The sequence below is a fragment of the Salvia miltiorrhiza genome, chromosome 3, assembly GCF_028751815.1.
Source record: "Salvia miltiorrhiza cultivar Shanhuang (shh) chromosome 3, IMPLAD_Smil_shh, whole genome shotgun sequence".
Lineage (NCBI taxonomy): Eukaryota > Viridiplantae > Streptophyta > Magnoliopsida > Lamiales > Lamiaceae > Salvia > Salvia miltiorrhiza.
The window spans coordinates 19,268,818-19,296,017 of record NC_080389.1 but is presented as its reverse complement, the minus strand read 5'-3'; the positions used below and the strand labels follow the sequence as shown (position 1 = coordinate 19,296,017).

The 27,200-nt window shown below is 37.8% G+C and overlaps 1 protein-coding gene and 1 long non-coding RNA gene across 2 annotated transcripts; both read left to right on the top strand.

The window, feature by feature from the left end:
- Nucleotides 1-8,239: 8,239 nt before the first annotated feature.
- Nucleotides 8,240-9,541, top strand: LOC131018001 (uncharacterized). The gene is made up of 3 exons (XR_009099970.1): nucleotides 8,240-8,332; nucleotides 9,033-9,231; nucleotides 9,323-9,541. It is a non-coding gene; the product is annotated as an uncharacterized LOC131018001 (long non-coding RNA).
- Nucleotides 9,542-16,237: 6,696 nt separating this feature from the next.
- Nucleotides 16,238-20,130, top strand: LOC131018497 (F-box protein CPR1-like). The gene is made up of 2 exons (XM_057947214.1): nucleotides 16,238-16,339; nucleotides 19,567-20,130. The coding sequence occupies exons 1-2, from the start codon at nucleotides 16,238-16,240 to the stop codon at nucleotides 20,128-20,130; spliced, it is 666 nt and encodes a 221-aa protein (XP_057803197.1).
- The last annotated feature ends 7,070 nt before the right edge of the window (nucleotides 20,131-27,200 follow it).

The window sequence follows — 27,200 nt, the reverse complement described above, 5'->3', positions numbered from 1 at the left end:
AGAATCAAGATCTCGGTGACTTATAAATCTTAATACTAATAAGTATTCAGATATATATGTTAATTCGTATATCACTTTGACTTACTATGAGCGAGAGTTAAATACTAACTCGAGTACTCTGTATCTTGGGTGATAGCAGTTAATATATGATATTTGATTATCTGTATTAGTACCCGTATCCGGTATAGGATAATGACATCCCCTTAAGGAGCTCAATAAGGTTTATTACGCTAAACCCTGCAGGTTGATTAAGTTCAGGCGTAATAATAAAGATTGAGTGGTACTGCTTAAGGAATTATTAAGAGATTAATTAATTTAAGCTGTCAGAGCTCTAATTAATTAATGGATGTCGGATATTTTAAATACGGAGATTTAATAAGTCTAAATACAAGCCCCGACTCATCACCGGCAATAAAGGGGTAAGTCAGTATCGGTTCTCTAGTGGAATGAACTGATATTTATAAATTAATTATGGTCTGGGCTGACCATGGATGAATTAATTTATTTGAGGCCCATCTTTATTCCTTGTATCTGGTCCCTGGGCTGGCCCAATGTCTCCTAGCCCATGAAGACAGAATTTTCGGCCCTAGCACTGTAATTGGCGCCTCCTCCTTATTTCTGTATTATTAAATACAGCTGTCAGCTCTCAGGAAAATACACTGATAAAATATTAGGGTTTGAGAGCAGAGGGAGGCGCAGAAAATCGTGAGGTGCCATTCTGTCTTGGGAGTTCTCATAGCTCGTTGTCCATCCAACGTTGGGAATTGAGCGGGATACAGTCGAGAAGATCAGAGCTGGAGTCTGAATCATTCGACGCGATCATCAACCATCTGTGCATCCGTTTCTCAAGTAAGTATTTCCTAACACCTAAGTGCAGCTGTTAAATTCATAGGAGCATGTTAGGAATTAATCGTTGTATGGCAAATTAATAATAACCAAGAAACGATCATCGGGCAATCGAGTATTAATTCAATTTAATATTCCTTCAATTGGTATCAGAGCCCAGGATTATTTTCTTGGCTCTATTATTAATTTGTGTACGATTAATAATATGCGTTGTTTTTTAACTGCTGTTGTTCTTCGTGATTCGTTGATTCGTGGGATACGTCGTTTGACGTTGTAATCGTTTTTCACCACGAGAAAATCCGTGGTTAGATTAGGATTTCAATTGTATTTGTTTTTTCCGTTGTAAATCTGTAAAATTGAAGAACGAGACGAGGACGACGACGAATCAACGACGAGGAAGGTGTAAGGACGAGCAACGGGCACGGAGCGAGCAAGGCCGCCGGCGCCAAGGGCTGCGCGCGCGCTGAGCGCCGCGCGCCTGGGCAGGCGCCGTGCGCCCTTGCTGCTGCTGCTCGATGCGAGGCGAGGCGGGCGGCTGCTGCTGTGCGGGTCGGGCAGGGAAGGAGGCTGCAGCCGGCAGGGGCTGTGCGCGCTCGGGGGCCGCGCCTGCGCGCTTCGCGCGCTGCGCGCCCAGCGGGCGGCGCACTGCCGCTGCTGCCGCTGCTGCTGTCCACGCCGGGATGCCTGCTGGAGCTGCTGCCGCTGGGAGCGCTGGAGCCCGCTGCTGCTGCTGGTGCGTTCGTGCGGTGGAGGGGCCGGGTGCTGGTGGCGCCGAGCGCTGCTGACCGGGCGGCTGCTCGCGCGGGTGGCCGGCGCCGGGCTGCTGCCGAGCGCGGGGCGGCTGTTTGGGAGATGGCCGCGGCGGCTAGGGTTTCCAAACCCTAGCTGCGATTGCTTCTCAAACCCTAGGGGGCCCAAACCCTAGCTTGACGGGCCCATGTGTTCGGGCCGAGTTTTATCTTCAGTTTTTGGGCTTGTTTTTCTATTTTATTTTGTAATAGAATAGATGTTGGGTTTCCACGAATGGATCACGAAGAATTTTAATTCTTTTATTACTGTTCTTTGCATGTCGTGGTTGTTAATCCCTTATGCTCTTTACCTGCTTTTTGCACGTCTTTGCTTGTTAATATTTGTTTATTAATTGCGCTTAGACGAGCATGTTAGTAGGTTTGCCGTTTTCTTAAGCATGTTTTAGAATTCTGCGAGCATGATTTACATGTTGCGTTCTAGAGAAGCATGTTTAGGTTTATGTGCTTGAGCATGAACAAACCTTTTGAAAGAAAAAGACTAAGCAGTTTAATAATTTTTATAGTAATTAAAAATTATTTTAGACCTCCACATGCGGTCTCTAGACAAAGTGATTAGCAATATGAGTAAACGTCCACCCAACGTGGCTTACTTCATATTTGTTTTTCATAAGTTTGTCAGAAGAGGTTTCTATAAAAAATATTTAAACCATTAAAGTAGTGGGAGTTATGCAGTAAACGTCCACCCAACGTGGCTTACTTGTGTAATTTTCACAAGTACTTTGGAGAATGGAATTAAATAAGATAACCAAGAAAATTAAATTGAAAGCGGCATGGTCCTAGTGAGTATGCTAATTTCGAGAATTTAATTTTCAAGGTTAAAATGTGGTCATTGCTTAGATATCATATCAAGTACAATGTACAACTCCCAAAGGAGTCCCTTCTTGATGATGATATGGTCTAGTTAAGGTGCCAACTATTAATTTCCTTTGTCAAAAAGGTTAAGTTGACATGGATGGAAATTAAATGACTAGGTAAATAGTCTGGTTGAGGAGTTCATGTGTAAACGTCCACCCAACGTGGCTTGCACATGGGATTCTTTGAGCCGTTGGAGGTTTCATTAATATTGTTTTATCAAAAGGTTACAATATTACTGTTACGAACTATATGCGTTTCATGTTCTTACATGTTTATTTGTTTACTTTCAGATATGTCTATGTCTCCGATTATTAACATTCTAGCCAACAATCCTCTCACCGGTCCAAATTACACCGAATGGAAACGCCATATTATGTATATTCTTGACGCTGATGAGCACAGTTTTGTGCTTACCACTCCACGTCCCGCGGCCTTAACTGATGAGTCGACTGATGCGGAACGTGAGGCGCATAAAAGGTGGCACAAGTCGAATAATATGGCCAAGTGCTATATTATGATGACTATGTCGCAAAATTTGCAACTCCAGCATCAGGTCATGGATGACGCAGCGACCATCATGTTGAACCTCAGTGAGGTTTATGGGGAGTCCGAGAGGTCTGCTCGTTTTAACTTGATGAGAGAAATCTTGTCTTGTAAAATGAGCGAGGGCAGCTCGGTGCACGATCATGTCATGCATATGACAAATCTGTTTGACAGGCTTGATCTGCTAGGAGGGGGGGTATCGAAGGCGAAGCCAAGGTCGATATCATCCTCAATACTCTCCCCAAGACTTTTGAGCATTTCCGTCTCAATGTCGTTATGAGCAAGGCCAACTATACTCTTAATGAGTTGTTGAATGCTCTAGTTTCGGCAGAGGGGGTCATGGGCACGCGCAATGGGAAAGAGGTCCTTGTTGCTGCCAAGGGATCTACTTCTTCGTCGAAAGGCGGGAAAAAGAAGTGGAAAGGTCCAAAGGGCAAGCATGACCATGAGGCTAGTGGGAGCGGTAAAGCCAAGGTTGATGGCCCTAGCGGCGGCGTGAACAAGCCGACAGCCAAGGGAAAGTGCTTCAAGTGCGGCAAGATTGGGCATTGGAAGAAAGATTGTCCAGTGCTCAAGGCAAAGGGACAAGGTACGTCACAAGTTTTAGTAACAGAAACATGTTTGGCTTCGTTTTCTACTCATTCGTGGGTAGTGGATACGGGGGCAACTGACCATGTTTGTTACACCTTGCAGGGGTTCAACCCAACAAGGGAGCTGGCAAGTGATGAGATCACCATCTCCATGGGCAATGCGTCGAAGGTCGCAGCTGTTGCTATTGGAGATTTATCTTTATGTTTTGGTGATGACATTTTAGTTTTGAGAGATATTTTATATGTGCCGGAGTTTCGGCGGAACATAATTTCTGTTTCAAAGTTGTTTTTGAATGGATATTCTGTTACTTTTGATGGGGGTGTCTCTATCATGAGAGATAACAAGATTATTTGTTCTGGAATTTTGAACAACTCTCTCTATACTATTACATGTCCAATGAATAACTCTGTCCATGTTGCATCTACATCACAAATTCTTCCAAATCCTAATAAGAGAAAATATTACTCTCATGAACAATATACACATACTTGGCACCTAAGATTAGGCCACATCAATCTAAATAGGATCCAAAGGCTCGTTTCAAATGGAATCTTGAAAGACTTTCAAGCTGTGCCATTTAGAACCTGCGAATCCTGTATAGAGGGAAAGATGACGGCAAGGCCTTTTAAGGCAAAGGGGAATAGGGCCTCGGATGTGTTAGAATTGATTCACTCTGACTTGTGTGGACCGATGTCCACTAGAGCTCGTGGAGGATACGAGTACTTCGTCACTTTCATTGACGATTACTCAAGGTATGGGTATATTTACCTACTTCAACGCAAGTCTGAATGCTTTGAGAAATTCAAAGAATTCAAGGCGGAGGTGGAGAAGAGAACGGGTAAATCTATCAAGTCATTGCGGTCTGATCGCGGTGGCGAATACCTCGGGAACGAGTTTCTGCAATACTTGTCAGATCTTGGGATTACATCCCAATTGACTGCACCGGGTACTCCCCAACAGAACGGTGTAGCGGAGAGAAGAAACAGAACTCTTATGGAAATGGTACGATCTATGATGAGCTATGCATCATTGCCTATTTCGTTTTGGGGATATGCCTTGGAAACAGCGGTTTATTTGCTGAATCGGGTACCGTCCAAATCGGTTCCTAAAACTCCTATTGAGTTATGGTCAGGGCGTAAGCCCAGCTTGAATCATATAAAGATATGGGGTTGTCCTGCATACGTGCTAGACAAGGAAGCGAGGAAATTGGAGCCGAGATGCGAACTAATGCTGTTTATAGGATACCCTAAGGAAACGAAAGGTGGTTACTTTTATAATCCGAAGGATCAGAAAGTGGTTGTTAGCACCAACGCACGATTCTTGGAACACGATTATGAAAGTAATCACAAGTCTAAGTCCGAGATTGTCCTTCAAGAAATCGAAGGCAATGGACAGGCGATTCCATCACCCCAGCCAAGTGTGCAAGTGAATGCACCACAAGACCCTGCACAAACCATTGTCACAACTGTACCACCACCGCTTCGTCGTAGTGGGAGGGTTGTAGTTCAACCCGATCGATTTATGTTCTTGGGAGAATCATCGGATTTACTCCCTGTTGATGAACAGAAGGATGTCGACCCTGATAACTATAGACAAGCGATGAAAGATCAAGATGCAGATTCTTGGTACGAGGCCATGGTTTCTGAAATAGAATCCATGGGTGCTATGGATGTATACGAGAAGACCGAACTACCAGATGGCTTCCTAGCTATAGGTAGTAGGTGGGTATACAAGAGAAAGAGAGATTCGGATGGCGAAGTCGCAGCTTTTAAAGCTAGACTTGTGGCGAAAGGTTATACCCAGGAACAGGGTATAGACTATGATGAGACCTTTTCGCCGGTTGCCATGCTTAAGTCTATCCGAATACTCCTTGCCATAGCAGCCCACATGAACCTTGAGATTTGGCAAATGGATGTCAAGACCGCTTTCCTAAACGGTTTCCTTGAAGAAGGAAGGGACATCTATATGCAGCAACCTGAAGGGTTTGTGAAGAAGGGCGAAGAGCATCTTGTGTGGAAGCTTAAGAAGTCCATTTATGGACTTAAGCAAGCTTCGAGGTCATGGAACAAACGTTTTGACGAGGTCATTAAATCCTATGGATTTACTCGTTGTGAGAACGAGAGTTGCGTGTACCGTTTAGATGCCAATGGTGACGTGGTTTTCCTTGCACTTTATGTAGATGATATCCTCCTCATTGGCAACAATGTTGAGCTATTATCGGACATAAAGAAGTGGTTATCCGAACAGTTTCAAATGAAAGACTTAGGAGATGCAGCGTACATCCTGGGGATCAAGGTCGTTCGTGATCGCCAGAAAAGGATGTTGAGCTTATCTCAAGCGTCTTACATTGATACTGTGATTGCTCGTTTTAGCATGCAGAATGCCAAGAAAGGCTTGCTACCTTTTAGACATGGCATTCCTCTGTCTAAGGACATGTGTCCTAAGACGCCTAGTGAGGTTGAGGAGATGAGGAAGATACCCTATGCTTCCGCCGTAGGTAGCCTCATGTATGCGATGCTCTGCACGAGACCTGATATTTGCTATGTCGTTGGCATGGTTGCAAGATATCAGTCGAACCCTGGACCAGGACACTGGACTGCGGTAAAGCATATTCTCAAGTACCTGAAGAGGACTCGAGATTATAGGCTAGTTTACCAGTCAGACAGTCTATTTCCTTTGGGTTACACCGATTCGGATTTCCAGGCTGACCGGGATGAGAAGAGATCTACCTCTGGTTATGTGTTTACCTTGGGAGGTGGAGCCGTATCATGGCGGAGTGCAAAGCAGAAGTGCATTGCAGACTCCACCATGGAAGCCGAGTATGTAGCTGCTTCGGAAGCTGCTAAGGAGGCTGTATGGTTCCGGAACTACCTCTTGGATCTAGGAGTGGTCCCTAATTTGCCTAAGAGTATCATAATTTATTGTGATAACTCGGGTGCAGTGGCAAATTCTAAGGAACCCAGGAGCCACAAGGCGTCAAAACACATAGAGAGAAAGTACCACATCATACGAGAAATCGTAAACAGAGGAGATGTGCTAGTAGAGAAGATTGATACATTGGAGAACCTAGCTGATCCTTTCACGAAAAGCTTACCGCAAAAGACCTATGAGAAGCATGCTCGAGGGATGGGATTGCGGTTGATGCCACCCACTTAGAGAAAAACTTTCAGTATAAGTGGGAGAGATGAAGTGAAGTCTTGTAATAGCTAGTATTTAGACACATTGTATACTAAAAGTTTTGCTTTAGTATAAGTGGGAGATTGTTGGATTTGTATACTGAAAGCAAGAACTTTGTGCTTGTATACAATGATTCCTGTTATTCACTATTCTTATCTCCTATCTGATTGTGTTCATGATTGCATATGTATGTTCTTTATCTCTGTATAAGTAGATTATATGGTGTGTTGTAGATCACAGAAGACCATATAATTGGAATAACCTTAAGAGATATAATATGATCACAGCCGAAATAACTCTAGGACAAGTTATTGGTTTAGGCTGCAGTATAGATGGAAGTAGTTTGTCTTGGCTACTTGTCTATACTGGTACGTCATTACGTATTGATAGGACCACAGTTTGAGATGTATTCTTCTATCTGACTTAAGTGAAGAATCAAGATCTCGGTGACTTATAAATCTTAATACTAATAAGTATTCAGATATATATGTTAATTCGTATATCACTTTGACTTACTATGAGCGAGAGTTAAATACTAACTCGAGTACTCTGTATCTTGGGTGATAGCAGTTAATATATGATATTTGATTATCTGTATTAGTACCCGTATCCGGTATAGGATAATGACATCCCCTTAAGGAGCTCAATAAGGTTTATTACGCTAAACCCTGCAGGTTGATTAAGTTCAGGCGTAATAATAAAGATTGAGTGGTACTGCTTAAGGAATTATTAAGAGATTAATTAATTTAAGCTGTCAGAGCTCTAATTAATTAATGGATGTCGGATATTTTAAATACGGAGATTTAATAAGTCTAAATACAAGCCCCGACTCATCACCGGCAATAAAGGGGTAAGTCAGTATCGGTTCTCTAGTGGAATGAACTGATATTTATAAATTAATTATGGTCTGGGCTGACCATGGATGAATTAATTTATTTGAGGCCCATCTTTATTCCTTGTATCTGGTCCCTGGGCTGGCCCAATGTCTCCTAGCCCATGAAGACAGAATTTTCGGCCCTAGCACTGTAATTGGCGCCTCCTCCTTATTTCTGTATTATTAAATACAGCTGTCAGCTCTCAGGAAAATACACTGATAAAATATTAGGGTTTGAGAGCAGAGGGAGGCGCAGAAAATCGTGAGGTGCCATTCTGTCTTGGGAGTTCTCATAGCTCGTTGTCCATCCAACGTTGGGAATTGAGCGGGATACAGTCGAGAAGATCAGAGCTGGAGTCTGAATCATTCGACGCGATCATCAACCATCTGTGCATCCGTTTCTCAAGTAAGTATTTCCTAACACCTAAGTGCAGCTGTTAAATTCATAGGAGCATGTTAGGAATTAATCGTTGTATGGCAAATTAATAATAACCAAGAAACGATCATCGGGCAATCGAGTATTAATTCAATTTAATATTCCTTCACATGTCACTTGTGAAGTGTGTCCAAGGGATCCACAAGGTATAAAAAGAGGAATTTGGCAACACAGTCTTCAAGTTCGAGCTAGCATTATAAGGTTAGTCGATTCTCATTTAGATCGACTTCTATTAGGCATCAACATTCATATATAGGCATTCCACAGTGAGCCAAATTAATTTGTTGAATTTGATGATCTTCATATTATAGAAATCAAGGTTTGATAAAAACAAAGGTTGCAAGGGTACGTGTTCTGGAGAAGCATCACCCATTCATATATACTTGTTTCTCGAAACACTGTTTGTTTAGTATCTTTTTATCTATTTCTTGATTTGGAAATGAAATGCAGTCATTCTATATATTTTAGTAGACAAAAAAGCTTGTTCAATAAACACTCGAAAGATCCATTGTTTATAAACTCTTTAAAATAAGCTTAGTCGTCAAACACATTTTAGACGTACGTTTAAGAAAAACCCTATACTCCAACCCCGCCCTCCCTGAACCGCAGCCCTAAACCCGTCCAAGTCTAGTTCCTTGCAGTCCCCCCTCCCCAGTACTGGGAACAAAATAGGCCTGACAATGTTGGGAGAACATAAATATGATATTGAGATGTCATATCTTAATAACATGATTTTATGCTTATCTAGTGGAACAAAATCCATTCTAGATTTGAATATACTCGGGAAATATAAAGAATTTAAATTTGATGAAAATGATTTGGAGGTCCTTTGATGGCTGTCTTCTTTCTTTCTATATTCTTCAATTTCTGGTTCTCATTTTTCACCCACCTCACCGAGCAGAGACTTCGTTGTACCATGGGCAAGATGGAACTGAACTTTAGGAGAGAGTGTTGCAGCTTAGACGATTGTCGTAACAATCACTCAGAATCATAATTCCATCCAGGGAAAGCAAACAAGAGAATGAAGGAGAGGAAAAGTGACCGGCGTTTTTCACCACCCATCTTGCTAATAGGCATGCAGGCTATTGCAGCATATTAATGTCTAAATCTCAAAGTTTATCTTGTTAATCTTTAAATTGTTTATTAGTAACATAGTTTTCTAAATTAAACATTATTGACTCATGATTTTAGGAACAACCTTCTGCACGTGGAGTGGAAACGATTAGATTCCGTGGCTGACGAGGACCAGACCAACAGCAACTGATAAATTTGTAGTGTGTCGACACTTAATATCCTTATTACAGCGAAGAAATCTGTAATGAAATTAGAAACTTTAGCATTCTACAATCTATTTATACTAAATCTATACTATATTCAAAATGGAGTTTTCAATTTAAAATCAATTTCAAATTAATTTCAAAATTGAGTGGCAATTTTGTAGTTATAATAAAATTGAAGGTTTATATTTAAACTATATATTTTACTTTTTATTTTCATTTTCTTTAACTTCTTATTTGTTGTTACATTTCTTTCCAAAATTGTGAAATTCGATTAATTATAAAATACTCACTCCGTCCACAAAAGAACTTCCTATCTTTCCATTTTGGGACGTCCACAAAAGAACTTCCTACCTATTTTTGGACTATACCCTACCACTTATAATCATCTTACTTTTCACTTTAATTTTCACAACTCACAATATTAATTATAACACATTTTCACAACTTCCAATACACTCAATAATATTTTTTCTTAAAACCCGTGCCACTCCCTCCTAAGAAGTTCTTTCATGGACGGAGGGAGTATTTAATATGCATATCAAATTAAAGATCACGATAAGTGCTTTAATATGATATATTTTATGAAAATATTTGATTTAAAATGTAAAAATTAAATTTGTTTAAATATTAAAGTTTTATAAATTTCTCTCTCCTCTATCATCTTTTTTGAATAAATATATTTTAAATTCTTTTTAATTAGTATTTTATTAATTTTTTTAACTTATTTTTTTGTTTTTGTTTTTCATAATATCAAATTTTATAATTGTGAATTATTTTTAATTATTTCAATATTCAATTCAAATATATACAATTAAATTTTTTTTTTATTATTATATTTACAAGTATAATACTCCCTCCGTCCCTGAAATGGCTTTCTCTTTGGGGACGGCACGAGTTTTAATAAAAAGCTGTAAAGTATATTGATAGTGGAGAAAAAGTGATATAATTATTATTGAAAGTTGTGAAAAGTGTTATAATTAGTACTGAGAGTGGTGAAAAGTGAAAAGTAAGAATAAATAAAGTATTATTATTGGTGGTATAGGTGTCCAAAAATGGAAAGAAAGAAAGAAGAAGTTATTTGAGGGACGTCCCGAAATGGAAAAAGATGAGGTTATTTTAGGGACGGAGAGAGTAATTGAATTAGTATTAATTTTATATAAATATAAAAATTAAAAATATTTTCTCGTGCATTGCACGGGGTGCAAATCTATACTACATTAAAAAGGGAGTTTTCAATTTGAAATTGATTTCAAATCAATTTCAAAATTGAGTGGTAATTTTGTAATTAAGATAAAATTGAAGGTTTATTTATAAGCTATACATATATTTTTTTTCTTTTTCTTTAACTTCTTATTTTTCTACTTTATTTCTTTTCTAAAATTATGAAATTCGACTAATTATAAAACATTTGATATGCATATCAAATTAAAGATCACGACAAGAGCTTTAATTTTATACTATATATTATGTAAATATTGGATTTAAAATATAAAAATTATATTTATTTAAAGATTAAAACTTAAGAAAATTCTCTCTCTCTCTCTCCTTTTTTTTTGAATAAATCTATTTTTTTTCAATTGTCTTTTAACTTATACTATTGCTTTCTTTTTTCACAATATCATTTTTATTAATATGAATTATTCATTATTATTTTTATATTAAACTAAAATATATTTATCTTAAATTATAGTATTTTTAATTATATTTAGAATTTTTATATAATAATCAAATGATAATTAATTTTTTATATAATAAAATATAAAAATATTTTTCGTGCGTTGCACGAGTGCAAATGCTATTGCTACTTAAAAAAGGAGTTTCCAATTTCAAACTGATTTCAATGGTAATTTTGTAAATAAATTCAATTAAAGAGGGTGAAATCAATATTAAAAAACTGCCAACAATATACATCCATTTCCGTTAACCCACTACTTTAGCAGATTGTGTTATCTATCTTCTACTAATATTAGTATTTTATTACATATTATTTTTGGCGAATTTAATATCATGTATCTTTTATTATTCATAAATAAATGTAAAATTAATGATGTAAAATTAATGATTATCAATTATGTGCTGCGATGATATACATATTTACACATAAGAAAATTAACATTTAAAAATATTAGTGAAGATCTAAAGTGATGAGAACAAAATAAATAAAAATGAAATGGAAATATAGAAAATACAATGGAGCTCAAAATAAATTTGTTAAGGTTATAAGAAATGAGGATTGAAATTTTTGTTTGATATTTTTGTTTCAAAAATAATATCATATTCCATCCGTCCACAAAAAATAGTCAATTTTTTTTTTCATTTTGGGATGTCCACAAAAATTAGTCTTTTATTATGAATATTAAGATAAATAAATATATAAAAAAAGTAACACTTACTATTTAAAATTAAAATATATGTGTGTTTTCTCCAAAAAATTAATAATTATATGTAGTATTAATTGCATTTAGTTCAATATTATATTATATATTTATATATGATCTTATAATTGGTTGATTCCATTCCGACCAGGTTTGCCTTAAAAAGGGTTTTAATGAGGCTCGGCCCTTAGTTTGTTGTTTGTGCACTCAAGGGTTCTTGGTTCGTTTTTTCTCTTTCTCTTTTTAATAAAAATTAATTTAATAATAATTGGTTGATTCCATTGAATGAATAATGCATCTATAATTTTGACTAATACTATATGTAGTCTTCGCCTAAATTAATAGATTATTCATGTATTATTGAATTGAAGATTATCTATATCTAATATATAAAAAAAGTTATGACTTTTTCAAAAATATTAATTGTGATTATTCTGTCAATACGTAAATGTTCGTTTTTAAAAAATAATCTAATGAAATATTAAAGTTTTTATTTTGTTAGTGTACTTCTCAATTTTTTTGTAGTACAACTATAAATATTTGTATAAAATTAAACATTTCAAAATTAACTATGTGTTATATTTAATAATTTTTCTAATTTAATATTATATATATATATATAATTTTAATAATAACTATGATGCACGATGGGCAAATCTAGTTTTTAAAGTAAAATTCATTTACGAAATATCAATCAACTTAAAATCATGCTTCAATTGTTTCGCATTATGCAATTCCCTAATTCAAATTAATCGCTCCATTATTGTCTAATCTGGAAGGTAAAGTTTTACCAACATCACGAATAACCATTATTAGCTTCAACAATTGGCATAATAATATAAGAGAATTTTACATCACTAAAATAAAGATTTGTTCAAGATTTTCATAGAACTTATCCAATACTCCCTTCATCCACAAAAATTAGTCATAGAGGGGACAACACAGCTTTTGCTAAAAGCGGATGAGTGTATTGTAAGTGGAGAATAAGTCTCACTTAAAAAGTAGCGTTAATAATGATAATTAATTGTATTGTAAGCAGAGAAAAAAGCCCACCATATGATAAAAAGTTTTTAAAAATGGAAAGAGACTAATTTTTGTGGACGTCTCAAAATGGCAAAAAAATACTATTTTTTGTGGACGGAAGGGAGTATTATCCAAATCCCAACATATATATTGAAGCGACTCCTAAGCATTGTTACTAGGGATGTCAAAAAAGTCTGAAACCGACGGGTCGACCCGAATAGACCGATAAAAAAGGTGGGTTGGGGCTGAAAATTTTTAGCCCGAAAAAAATTTAGCCCGAATGGCCCGAACCGAAAATAGCCCGAGCCCGATAGGGTTGGCTCGAAAACCGAGTGGGTTGGCCCGATTAACCGAACACATTTTTAATAATTGATTTTTAAACTTTAATACTTACTTTTTAATTCGATAATAGCATTTTGATGCTTGTAGAATATGTTTTGATTTTTTCCAACGGTTAATAACAAACATCTATAATATAAAAGTCAAAGAAAGATAGTCATTTATGTTAAATCTATATACAATTTTTATCAGAAATGAAATTAAAGTTAGATATTATGTAAACTTATGCTAAAGAACACTAATTTTTGTATCTAAAATAAAGCGAAATGTCTTGATTTAAAAAATACGACATATTTTTATCACAAGAATATGAATATCTATAAAAAAATAAACATATACAAAAATCGTAAAACTTGTGGGCCCGAAACCGAGTGGATTAGGGTTAGGGTTAAAAAAATTTAGCCCGAAAAATAAAAAAACCGACTAGCCCGAACCGAAAATAACCCAAAATCGAATGGACTGGCCCAAAATCGAGTGGGCTGGCCCGATTGACATCCCTAATTGTTACATTCATGAAGCAATTCATTTCATAAATCATTTCAAACACTTGCACGTGTATTCTAACTAATTATTTCAAATGAAAAATCTTCGAACTGTAAGCATGAAATATCACGTGGACAATTAGCCGGACCTCAATGACACATACAAATTAAGAAGTAAAAAATATCTAATCTGCATATTGCGAAATAAACAAATTAATGGGCATTATATTCAACACAATTGACCACACAATGTCTTCCAAGTTCAACATACACTACCAAAAAAACAAAACGCGGACGGAATTTTTCGTCGTTAAATATAATTATTAATTAACGAGAGATTAACGATGAATTCGTTCCGTCATTATTTCTATTGTAGAAAATATATTTTCCGTCGTTAAATTTATTTTTTATTTTTTATTCTTATTTTATTAATTTCAATTTTTGTACTATAGATTGTACTCAACATTTAATTAAAATATTATTTAACGACGGAAAATATAAAAAACATTTTCTAGAAAGATAAATATTAAAATAAATTTAATTTCAAAATTAAAATAATATAAAAACATTTTAACGACGTTGAATAATAAAAATATTTTTTACGAAAATAGATATAAAAATAAAATTAATTTTAAAATTTAATTAATATAAAAATATTAATTAACGTTGGAAAATAATAAAAATATTTTTTATAAAAATAGATATTAAAATTAAATTAATTTAAAAATTAAAATAATATAAAAAAATTAACGACGGATTTGCAGAAAGTTATAAAAATATATTTTTTAAAATGAAATAGTAAAATTACATTAATTATAAAATTAAATTAATGAAATAATATTAATTAATGATGGATTAACGACGGAAATAATAAAAATAAAATTAACTTTTAAATTAAAATGTTATTTAACGACAGATTAATGACGAAAATAATAAAATAAAATTAATTTTAAATTAAAAATTTTATTTAATGACGGATTAACGACGGAATTTAATTTAAAAAATAAAAAATCTGATCCATCGGGAATTCGTCGTTAACTCCGTAGTTTTAATTTCGTCATTAATTTTAAGTCTTCTTGTAGTGATAAACGTGTAGTGATAAAAGTGTTGTGTTTATTCTTGTTGGAATATAAGAAAATATGTATAGGATTTTATTTTGGAGAATGAATAATTTATAGTGGAGAAACTAATTTGTATAAATGTGTATGTGTGTGGACGTGTAAATTGATAAGAGAATAGGAGTTTGATTTCTTAAACTTCTTTTTCCTCACACTCCCAACAATACAAATGCACACATATATATATTGGCATAGGTCGGTGATATAGCTCACCATTTTAGACTAGTTAATTAATTTTAGCTACTAGAATAGTCTAGGACTACTCATTTGCTAGAATAGTCTAGATAATTAATTAAATATCTTAGGTTCTAGATTTTTCTACTTATTTCCTATATTCTAGATATTTCTTTACAAAATATTTTACTTACAAATCAAGTTTATATTTCAACAATTCTAACCCAAGCGAACTATAAGCTAGATTATTTGAAGAAGGGAAACAAAGTTGAGCATAATGAGAAGAACAAATTGAAGTGCTACAGTTATTCAACCAAGCCATACAGTTTGGATGGTACCCCTGCAATTGTAAACATCACGAGTCGTTAGTTCGAATATTGTATTGGTTTGGGATTCTGTTGGATTTTTTTGGACTTCAAAAGTTCATGGATTTTCATGGATTTAGGAAATTCATAGACTCTATCAGAGTTTGATTGACTTTTTTTTTTTTTATTGATTTTCATGAATTTTCATCGACTTGATAGGAATTAGTAAGATAACAATCCAACTGAAAATCAAATATATTTATTTTTCACTTATTTTTTTGCTACTTTAAGCATCACTGTATCTCCAACACATAAATCATACTCCCTCCGTCCACCAAAAATATGTCACTTTACTTTCGGCACGGGTTTTAATAAAATGTGAGTGAAGTTGGTAGTGGAGTAAGGGTCCCACTTTAAATGTGAGTGGAATGGTGTGGACCCTACTACTAAAAATGGATGTGACATATTTTTTGTGGACGGACGAAAAAAGAAATTATGGCATATTTTTGGTGGACGGAGGGAGTATTATTTATTCTGTAGGTTAGAACAAAGTTGTGATCCTACATTTCCTTGCAAGAAAGTACTTTAATTTGCTAGCCTTACCTAGGTGTAAGGTATTTAGTTGTGATGGCAAGCTGGTATATTTCTAGATCATGACCACATCCTCTTATTGAGGCGCCGTCTATGCTATTAGATCATTGTGTTCTTCTTCCTGCTGATTTGTGTAAAAGTTTAGTTTGTTTACGGATCTGAGTTTTTTCAATGCCTACAATCTGTAATACGGTTTCACTGGGGGTCATAACTTAGTTGCATTCATAAATCAGTCCTTAGCTGCCCCCTTTTGCAGGAAAAGAATGGAAAGAAAAACAGATACGACATATCAGCAACAATGTTTTTGACCGTGTCAATAACGATGATGGGATAATTTGACATTTGAAGAACTCTATATTGGTGTGTTGCTAGTATTCAAGTGAGATTAATAAAGTTCTGATTTGTGAATGATTTAGAAGATGGGCAAAGCGAGGAAGGAGGCATATGAACAGCTAGGTAATATCCAAGGCTTGTCGATGGACGAAAAAATTAACCTCTGGTGGGTTTATATGAATGCAGTGGTAACTCCAGTTCCGACGTGAGATCCAATTATGTAGTTTGCCGAAACAATAGGGTTTGGATGGCAACATTTGCGGAAATAGATGTAAGGAAACGGTAGCATATAATATGAACGTTATGAACAATATGAAATGAGATTTGTTAGACGAACGAAGAATCTTGTGTTGATGATATAGATCAATATTTACCTAGTTGAATTTCACGTTGCCAAGAATTAGTTTATCCCTCTGTGATTTCAATGTTCGTAACCCTAAAGTGGGCGATGTTGTGTTTTAATTCTCGATTTCAAATTTGAAAACAGATGTTAATTTTGGAAATCTGAATTCTAATAAAAAAAACAGTGTAGCAACCAATTAAACCAATATGGGGGTGGGGGCGATATTCATTTTCCTATTCAAACAGTAAAAAGTGAAACAGGCCACTGCTATGGCTAGGCATGGGCATCAGGGTCGAGGCCTTGACTACGTTTGATTATGAGTCTGCTCCCTGATATTTTCTTGCTCTGGTTAGGATGGATCAGCTTGGTTAATCTAACTTCAGATTTAGATATCATGTTGATAGTTAGTTTTCGTATTTTTTTTACAGTTGTTTTTGTCTCCTTTTTCTTCGGGATGTAGTCACTTTCGGGCTACATTTTCGTATGGTTCTGTCTTGTCAAGTTTTTATCTCCTTCTTTGATTTTTTTTTTGGCATTGTCACTTTTGAGCAACGTTATGTATGAGATATTTGTGGATGTTTATTTATAGGTTGGAGGTCTACCTAACCCTCCACCCTTGGGTGTTTAAAAAAAAAACTCGGGCTTCAAACATTCTCTATACCGCCCACCAAACGACTGATTTTGCCGAGTTTGGTATTCAATCGGGCCATATATAAGCTACCAAACACGCACTTATTGGAAATCGATAATTTCAGTTGAATTTTCAAAAAGTATTTAAATGTAATTGCTAGTTTTGGCACAAATGACGAATTTCATGTTTCCCTCCCAACAGTAGCATCACCCTTTCCCCACTCAGCTTCTCTTTCACTCCCTGTAAACACAAATTTTATTGTATTCAATAAATAAAATACAAAAATGTGAACAAAAATTCAAAATATATGGATTGATATGAATTTGTTGCAGGTTGCGATCCTCAATCTCTGATTCTTTTCTTCAAACTTCTTTAAATTCTTGGAGAGAAATGTAATATCTTGATCTCCTTGAACTTGATTGTTGACTTGAATGTGATTTGATGACGTCAATCCAGAGGGCTTGCACATTATTTCCGAATCAAACGTTGACTTGGATGATTTTGACGAAGAACGTGACAATCTTCTTGTAGAACGCCTTGATTGTTGGAGAAGACTTCGTAGTAATAATTCATCCTTCAATGCTTGAGCTCTTCAAATTATTTATGTTCATTTTAACTTCACCAATGAAAATAGGTTCAGAATGGAGTGGACTTGTGGGCTTTGGCCTGTCATATTGGGCTTTTAGGGCTGAGGTGACGTGATTTGATTGGCTTTCAACATTTGTATTTATCTACATAAGATGTTTAATATTTTATTTATGTAGAATGGACACATGTCAATTTCTAATTGGTCGATAAATCCACATAATCAAATATTAATTATATATTTATTTAATCTTGAAATAATATTTAATTTAATTTCAAAATATAAAATATATAATTTCATATTTAATTTATAATTTCGACATGGTAGGATTTAATAGGCTATAAATTTAATTGCCTACACTCCCCAAACTTCCACCCCCATAATCCAGCCACCCATCCAATCCAATGCCAATGTTGGTGACTGAAAATAGGTATATATAGCAGCTCTACTTTCTTCTCGGTGGAAAAAATTACATGCCTTAGCAATCTCATCAGTTCACCAGTTTCAGCTTTACCAGAGCTCAAGCCCATCTTCTGTGACACGAGGTTGGGCCCGAAACGAGACTCAGCTATAGCCCAGGGGCCCGACCCTGATGCGATGAAACTATGGCCCAATTCGGAAGAGTCCATTGATAACCAAAACACCGGTTGTTGTAAATACAAAAAGAAAAACCCTCGCCTCTTCATACACAAAAACCTCGAAACATACATCGCAGCTTTGGATATGGAGATCCAAAGCAGAAGAAGTCGGGAATCTCTCCACCTTCCAGAAGAAATCATCGAAGAAATACTGTCAAGACTTGCGGCGAAATCCCTGTTGAGATTGAGATGCGTTTCGAAACCATGGGGTTCTTTAATTGGCAGCAAAAGATTTATAAAAACACACCACCAAAATGCCATGAAAAACCCTAGTTCCCCCCAACAAAGGTTCATTATACAGAAGAATGTGGTTGAATGGCCTGAGCAATGTTCTCTGCAGTCGGTTTTGAGTGAACCAATGGATACTATCTCTTTATCACCTTTACCACATCCAACGAATACTACAGTGATGCGATTTCAGATTGTGGGGTGCTGTGATGGGCTGCTCTGCATTATCGATCAATTAATGAGAATCCACTTGTGGAACCCATCCACTCGAACAGGGACGGAGCCAGGAATTTAGTTCGGGGGGGCTGAACCTGTACGGGCCCCCGAGAAATTTTTTTTGGGCATTCAGTATATTTAAGGTATTTTTTTTATTAAAATACGAGCATAATACTAATAATAACGAACATTATTTTCATAGATTATATAGTTTCAATATATCACAAAACTTTTTTTGGAAATTCCGTATATTTAAGACATTTTTTATTAAAAGGCAAGCATAATAATAATAATAACAAACAACATGTCCATAGATTATATATTTTCTATATATTACAAATTAGTTTCAATACATTATAATTTTTTTTAGCATTTCATACATATTAGGCATTTTTTATTAAAAGACAAGTATAATAGTAATAATAACAAACAATATTTCATAGATCATATAGTTTTAAAAAACAAAATTATCCTTAAATTAAGTATATATGAGAGAATATAATAACCAAATACTCTTTTATAAAACAAAATTATTTTATAATAGGTATAAACATATATCTATATATATTATTAAAAAAAAAAACTCAAAATTTGGGAGGGGGCTCTAGCCCCCCCTAGCTCCCCCCTGGCTCCGTCCCTGCACTCGAATCTCCAAGAAACTTCCAGCAATTTCTTATGTCGGCTATGCTAGGAATTGTGGGTTTGGTTCGGTTGAATCGAGTGGTGATTATAAGGTGTTTGTGCATGTGATTCATTATGATTTTGACCTGAAGGACATCAAATGGGTTGGTCAAGTCTATAGTTCGAAGACAAAATCATGGAAAACAATTGAGCATTGCGCGGATTTACTTTTCTGTGGCAGAGAGGGGGTGTTTGCAGGTGGGAAGCTTTACTGGACGAGTTTTAATGGACATAAAGAAGATATTATTTTCTTTGACTTGAAGAGTGAGGTGTTTGGAAGGATTGAGCTTCCCTTTGATCAGGAGAAGTACGGGTTCTGCTCGGTGGGTTCGATTGGTGGTTTCCTTTGTGTGCTGTCTTGTAATTATGAAAGAGGCGTTCGAGTTTGGGTCATGGAGTCTTGGGAGAAAGTGGTGACTCTTGATCGTCTTCTTGAGCTTCTTCAACCACCACCATTGTTGGTGGGTGTAAAGGGAGAGATTTTGGTAAATTGTGGATCCACTGTGTTGGTTTACGAATGTCAGGATAATGTGGTCCGCAGCCTCAAGTATTGTTCCTGTTGTTGGAATAGTGTGTTCACCAAGCTCGACGATTGTGTTCGTTCCATTTCAGAACGTGTCTATGTTGAAAGTTTAGTCTCGCCACAAGATTTATGAAATGACGTTTCATAACATTTTTTATGATATACAAGTGTTTTCTTTCTTAAGAATTGAAGCTTTTTATATATATATATATATATAGGAATGGGATCATATAGATCCCAATGCTTATAATAGATCCCTAGATCCAAATCTTGACCACACATTTATGACATGTGGCGCATCAAGATGGTGACACGTGGCAAGGATTCCAAGGCAAAATCTGGAGGGGTAAAATTGGAATGTAATTTTCGGATTTAATAATTAAAAAAAATATTTTTTTTTAGATTTTCTCAAAATAGATATATTTTAGATGCATATAGTTTCACACAAAGATGCAACAGAAAAATGCATTTAATTTTTCGAGTTTTGGTATTTTCACCACCCCACCCCATACCACCCCCCAATCCAGCCCACACCACCCCCCAACCCTCCCCATTACCACCCCCAAAAATATGCATGTTTCACATGCATATAAAATCAAACAAAAATGCATAAAGTTTTCACATAAAAATGCATTAAATTATACAAAAAATGCATTTCATTTTAATAAATCTGGTAGTTTCGCCACCCCACCCCTGCCTCTACCCCCCCCACCCCCACCCCCCCCCCCCCAAAAAAAATTTTTTTTTTTCAAAAACTGATTTTCTAATTGCTGGCCCACCCCCACCCCCCACAAAAAAAAAAATTTATTTTTTTATTTTTTAAAAAACTGATTTTCAAAAAAAAAATTGTGGGGGGTGGGTGGGTGGGGGGAGTCAGTGGTCAGAAAATCAGTTTTTGAGAAAATAAAAAAAAAAAAAAAAAATTTGGTGGGGGGTGGGTGGGTGGGTGGGGGGGTGGGGGTAGGGATGGGTCAGTGGTCAGAAAATCAGTTTTTTTTTAAAAAAAAATTTTTTTGGAGGGGGGTGGGTGGGGGGTGGGGGGGTAGGGGGTGGGTGGGGGTGGGTTCTGGGGTGGGGTGGGGTTCTGGGGTGTGGGGGGTGGGGTTGGGGTGGGGTGAAATCTTATGCATATTTATATGAAACTTTATGCATTTTTATATGAAAGTTCATGCATTCTCGTATGAAACTTTATGCATCTAAAATATACCTATTTTGAGAAAATCTAATTTTTTTTTTTTTTAATTTCGAAAATTACATTCCAATTTTACCCATCTCCAGATTTTGCCTTGAAATGCCTTGCCACGTGTCACCATCTTGATGCGCCACATGTCATAAATGTGTGTAATGGGCAAAATTCGTCAACTTGGCTCAAGCCCAATTAACCTTCCAAGCTGGACCAATGAGCTAAACAGCCCGATCAATCCAGCCCGACAAACTTCGAACCAACTTGGATCAATAACGGGGCTGACCCAATTACTTGAGAAAACTCGTTCGCCCAGCCTGATAAGTCAAGTTATACTTATCTCGAGATCAACCTGGACCGACCCAGGATGACTATCCCACTTCAAGTCCAACTTGTCTCAACAGTCCGGTTGAATAATTCGCACCCAGCCTGACCCATCAAGCTAGTCCGCCAAGCTAGCTCGCCAATCTGGCACAACCTTAAAGGCCTAGTTAGTCACACGGATTGGCCCATCTAGCCAAAAAGCTATAGATCAACTTGAATCGATAACCAGGCCGGATGTATCACATCCGGCCCAAAGGTTACCGTCCACCTAGTTGACGAAGTCACACGACCCAACCGTCAAACCCTAAAACACGTCTCCCACCAAGCTGACGCGGTCAGACGGGTAAATCTTTGTGATCCCGTCCAAATCGCAACAACCTGGGAGATAAAGGCCTTGACGAGGCCAGACTGTAGAAACCCTAGCGGCCGGATACCCACTATATAAATAGTCCGGCTAGGTCATCAAAGGGCACACGAGAAAAATCCTACTTGCTCCCTATTCCTTGAACTCTCTCTCTACTCTGCCGCCAGGCTGATCTCTCTTCCAAACCGGAAATAGCCAGCTTGGCCTACCGCCGCCTAGCCAACTTGGCCTATCTCCGCCTCCCATATTCCATTATCACAACACACTGTCACCGTTTCCACCCTCCGACGCCGCTTACAGCCTGGAGTAACCGCACACTCCAGCCTGCCTTTCTCTCTTATTTCAATTTGTTTATCATTCTATTTTTCTATTCCGCTACTGACTTGAGCGTCGGAGGCTCTACGGTCGACACCCCCACCCGGTGCTCAACCTAGGGCTCTTACGTGTTCTTGTGTTGACAGGTTGCTAGTGCCCAATCCATCCGGACGTGCAGACGTCAACTTCAATTGTAGATTTTAGCCTCTACAAGTTGGCGCCCACCGTGGGGCCCTAGCAATCAAACGAATCAACGCGCTTTCACAACGCCCGCATTGGTGCAAGCACATGATCTTGGCCAATTCAACTTAGACGCCAGACCGACTGGAACACTCCGACAAGATGGAACAACCATCATTGGGGGGACAACCAACCCGAACCAACTTTACCACCCCGGGCGTAGCAATTAGCGATGCCGTCATAAGACACATACAACCCACCATACTGGGGTCTAATCAGACGATCACGCCAATCCAAGTTAACCAACAGGCGGACGGACACGATCCGAGCAACCGGAGTGCAGCCACCAACCTCAAATCAACGTGTCTTAGACTGCCCTACGACGTTAACACCTTGCAAAATACAAGTCGCCAATGATGATCCGTCTGCGACGATAATATCAACCTACGTCAATAAAATCATTTTGATCATCAAATTGGATGGACTACCCAGCTTGAAGCAATCAACTAGATAGACAAGAAGTTTGTAAACATTTATCTTTTTGAAAGTCTGAATGTGCCACATGTTCATATATTCTCATCATATTGTACTAGCCACAATTGGTCGAAGTCAGTGCGACCCAATGAAAACCAACTTGGTTCAATTTTCAAGTATTCAACTTAGGCAATTCAGAGCCGACAACTCTACAATTCCAGCATTTGATTCAAAAAATAATCCCAAGCTGGCATGCTGCATAAAATTATTTGATTAGCTTGCACTCCAAGATAAGGCACAACTTGCCCAAGCCAAACGCAATCACAAGTTGGCTAGTGTCAACCGGTTCCAGCTTGGATTACCAAATAAAATCAGAAGTATTATTCCAATTCTTGAGAGCTCACTCTGCAGCCTCTACAATAACTCGTCTCGACTTGGCAAAATAAATACAAATGTCAAAACTATATACAAGACGACACATATGAATCCAGACTGGCTTGGCCTAAATACAATAATTCTCCAATATTAACTCCAGGCTGGTGGAACTCAAAATGAAAAGAGGACAAGTTGTGTCTATGCGTCTCTTTGACATATTATTTTTTCGATATACAAGTTGCAATATGTTGCACCAATCCATACGTTATCGAAACCATGATAATCAAGGTATTTACTTCATCAAATGGGATATTCAAACGTGTGTACATTTATGCTCTAAACAAATTCACATGCAAAATGGTGATACAAGATATCAACAAACCACATCAATCTATAGAATAAGGCAAATATCTCAAATATCTAGCAATGTCGACTTTCCAAAAATTCACGAATGAAACATCCTAATAAGATAAATAGCTCAAACTGACCCAATGGTCTAAAGCTCAAGATGGAGGTAAAACAGGCACATGCCAATCTAGGAAAGTCACTCCCCCGTCTGAGGTCGGTCGTCTCCGGTGGTCATCCCGGCAAAATTGCTAGCAAGCTGCTCCTGCTCCTCCTTGTCAGCCTTCCACTCATTAAATTCATCTATATATTGCTAGACATCCCAAGTCCTGGGGGGCTGATTCTGGAGATACGCCAAGGCCATCTCACCCCGAACTCGAATCTCCGTCTCACAGCTTGCATAAAGGATTTGTTGCTCCAATGCAACAACCTTATCTTTGAGATCCTTGCAGTCCGCTGCAGCTCGCTCCAGCCGACGAGCGTCTTACAACTTGGCAGACTCCAATTTCTTGACAATCTTATTGGCCTCATCACGCGCCTTCTTGACGGCTACCATCTTGTCTTGCCAACTTGCTCGTTCAGCCCTCAACTCATTAAGCTCTGCCACCATCGCAAGAGTTCTTTCCTTAAGGAAGGCAACTTTTTGCATACTCTACAACAAACACAAAAGTGAAACAAGTTGGTGTCCCTATTTCGACAATTCCACATTGGTGTACGGCGCAAATTTCGTACAGTTAAATAGACTCAGCTCGACTCACTTAACTACAGGCTGGTATTTAATTCTTGGTTCACACATCTACAAATAATATTACATATCGGTGCCACCAACTTGTGAGATCCCAACTTGTGAAGACAGATACAAGTTGTATTTCTTATTTGAATAACTCCAAGCTGGTAAAACACCACTATTCATATTGGCAAATGGCTACATGCTATACTTTTTCTTTGAATAGTTCCAAGCTGGAAAATCATCAAATTCCATATTGGCAGACAGGTCTAGCCTGACTCACTTATGTATAAGCTGATACTTTGATCCCAAGCTGACAGACATGTCCAGCCTGACTTACTTATTTATAAGCTTACACTTTCCCATGTTGACAAATGGGTCCAGTGTGGCTCACATATTTACAGGCTGATGTTTAATTCTAAATTGGTCCACGCCATCTACCTTCGCGATAATCTCCAGGCTGACAAGCCAATTATATATATATGCATATATGTGCTAAGCACAATGCCAAAAAAAAAAAAAAGCATACATAATTCAACACTTGAAGTCCAAACTCATGAGCAGGTTCTGTACAGAAAAACAGTATCTCATTTTGAGCTCCAACAGAATTGCTCATTTAACATCTAAGAGCCAAAGACACCATACATCCAAAGATCTCTTTATCGTTGTAGAAAGCTCAAAACCTACGAGAGGCAAAAGAAAAATCTGCTCTCCCTATTGTCGAGCTTACCTTTCACAAACTAAATGAATTGTTTGTGAGGAATGGAGAGTGAGGCTTCTACTATTTTTCTGCAGACAATGATACAATACTAATAAACTCACCAAACCACCAAAAAGCTGGAAAATAAGAGATTTGAAAAAATTGTATATTTGCTGATGAAACTAAGCAAGATGCTCCAACTGCAAAGACTGAAATCAGTCCACTTTATTCCTTACATGATGGATCTTACTTCATTACAAACAAAAAGGAGAAAATAATTCTATTCATTAATAGGCAAGATTAATACACCAAGCTCAGCTGCTATACAATTGCTAGTGATAAACACAAACCAATATCCAAGAAATTTCCTTTTGCTGTAAAGGCCACACAAATATGTCTAAGTAATGCATTTGCAGAAAAACTCCACCACCATCTCCCTCTCAAACTCTCTCTCGGCTGGAGCGTCACCTCCACCGCCTGAATCCAGCTCGTCTTCCTCACCTCACAACTCAGCTACGGCCGCCGGCAACGCCGCATCGCCGCCCCTTGACCTCTCTCTTCAGCCGAACCAACCACAGCAGCTCCTCTTCCGGCGAAGGCACCGCCACATCCAAGTGATACACAATAGCAACTTGAGATAAGATATTTTATAATACACAGATCCAACCCAACTTTCTTCCCCACTGAACACCGGCGAAAATCGGTTGGAGCGTCACCTCCACCGCCTGAATCCAGCTCGTCTTCCTCACTTCACACAATAGCAATGGTTTGAGACTTTACTCTTTGATGGACAGCGACACCACGCCGCCGCCGCGCGTCTCGCCTCGGGCTGCCACCGTCCATTCTGAGGAACAATGAGAAGAACCGACCACAGCCTCCCTCTGTCCTCCGGCGACAGCAGCGCCGCGGCCGCTGCCGCACACCTCGCCTCTCCATCCATCAACAACAACAATCATAGCACAGAGAACTCCTTACTCGAATCTATCCCAAATTACAAGAACTCCAAAAGGGATTAAAAAAAAAAAATTAAAATTACAGCATGATTTGGCCCGGAGAGCCGCTGGGTTCGGCTCCCCCAGCTTGTATCTCTCACCTCACAAAATAGCAGCCACCGCTGCGACACCACGTCGCCGCCGCGCTCCTCGACTCTCCCCCATCCACGACTACACAGCACCGCGAACTTGTTGAGAGGCCTAGATCTGGCGAGACTCGCCTCAAATGTCTGGAGAGAAGACCGAGAATCCGAGGGAAGCAAGACGGGAGCACCACGCCTGAGCCCTAGATCTGAAATAAAATCACAAATTCGGGCAACAAACCCTTCTCCCTCGACTATCCGGCGAAGAACGCCGCCTCCTGGCCGGTCCTCACCCAATAGTCGCGACCACGAAGCCGCGAATGAAAAATCCTAGGCACCAATCGCCGCCAATCGACCGCCACCGCAACGGCCCTCATTCCGGCAAAGCCAAGGTCTGAACAGCTCCAGCCAAACGAAGGTGGCTGCCGTTGTTGTTAACAGCGGGAATGAGACGGGAAGAAAGGGATATCTCCCCTCTTCTTCTTTTTGCACTAGATGAGATAGAAAGGGGATCTGCCTCTTTTCGGTTTCAAACGTGAAGTCAAACAAAATATTACGGCTGAAACAAAATAAATAATTCCATTTGAATAATATACCAGGCTGGACTTCACATTCACAATATACCAGCTTGGAAGACAAATTGTTTATATATATACCAGCCTGACTTTAAAACATTTTTACAGGTTGTATCCCTATTTCAGTAATTCCATGCTGGCAACACCGCAATTTCCATTCAGATTAATGAGTTCTCCTTGACTCACACATATACATGCTGGTATTAAGTTCTAAATCGCCCGAGTTATCAATTTGTGCAACAATTTCCAGGCTGGCTGGTAGCCTTACTTTCGAAAATTCCAAGCGGTGAAACACCAAAACTCATGTTGGCAAACGGATTCGACTGGCTCATATACACGGGCTGTCATTAAACTCCAAATAGACTCACGTCATCTACCGTCGCAGCAAATCTCATACTGGAAAGCCAAACGAGTCAATTGGTGTCCATATTTCGACAATTCAAATTTAATACAATTAAATAGATTCAGCCCGTCTCACCCTACAGGCTGATATCCCTATTTCCAGGCTGGCTGCATGCTGCTCTCATCGGGAATAACTTCAAAGTGGTAAAATACCAAATCCAAAC

What these genes read in the sequence shown, in the direction of transcription:
- LOC131018497 (XM_057947214.1), top strand. Translation starts at nt 16,238, where the DNA reads ATGGGCAAAGCGAGGAAGGAGGCATATGAACAGCTAGGTAATATCCAA. An exon ending in GGGTTTATATGAATGCAGTG is followed by an intron (nt 16,340 to 19,566) that starts GTAACTCCAGTT and finishes TTTGACCTGAAG; the next exon opens with GACATCAAATGGGTTGGTCA.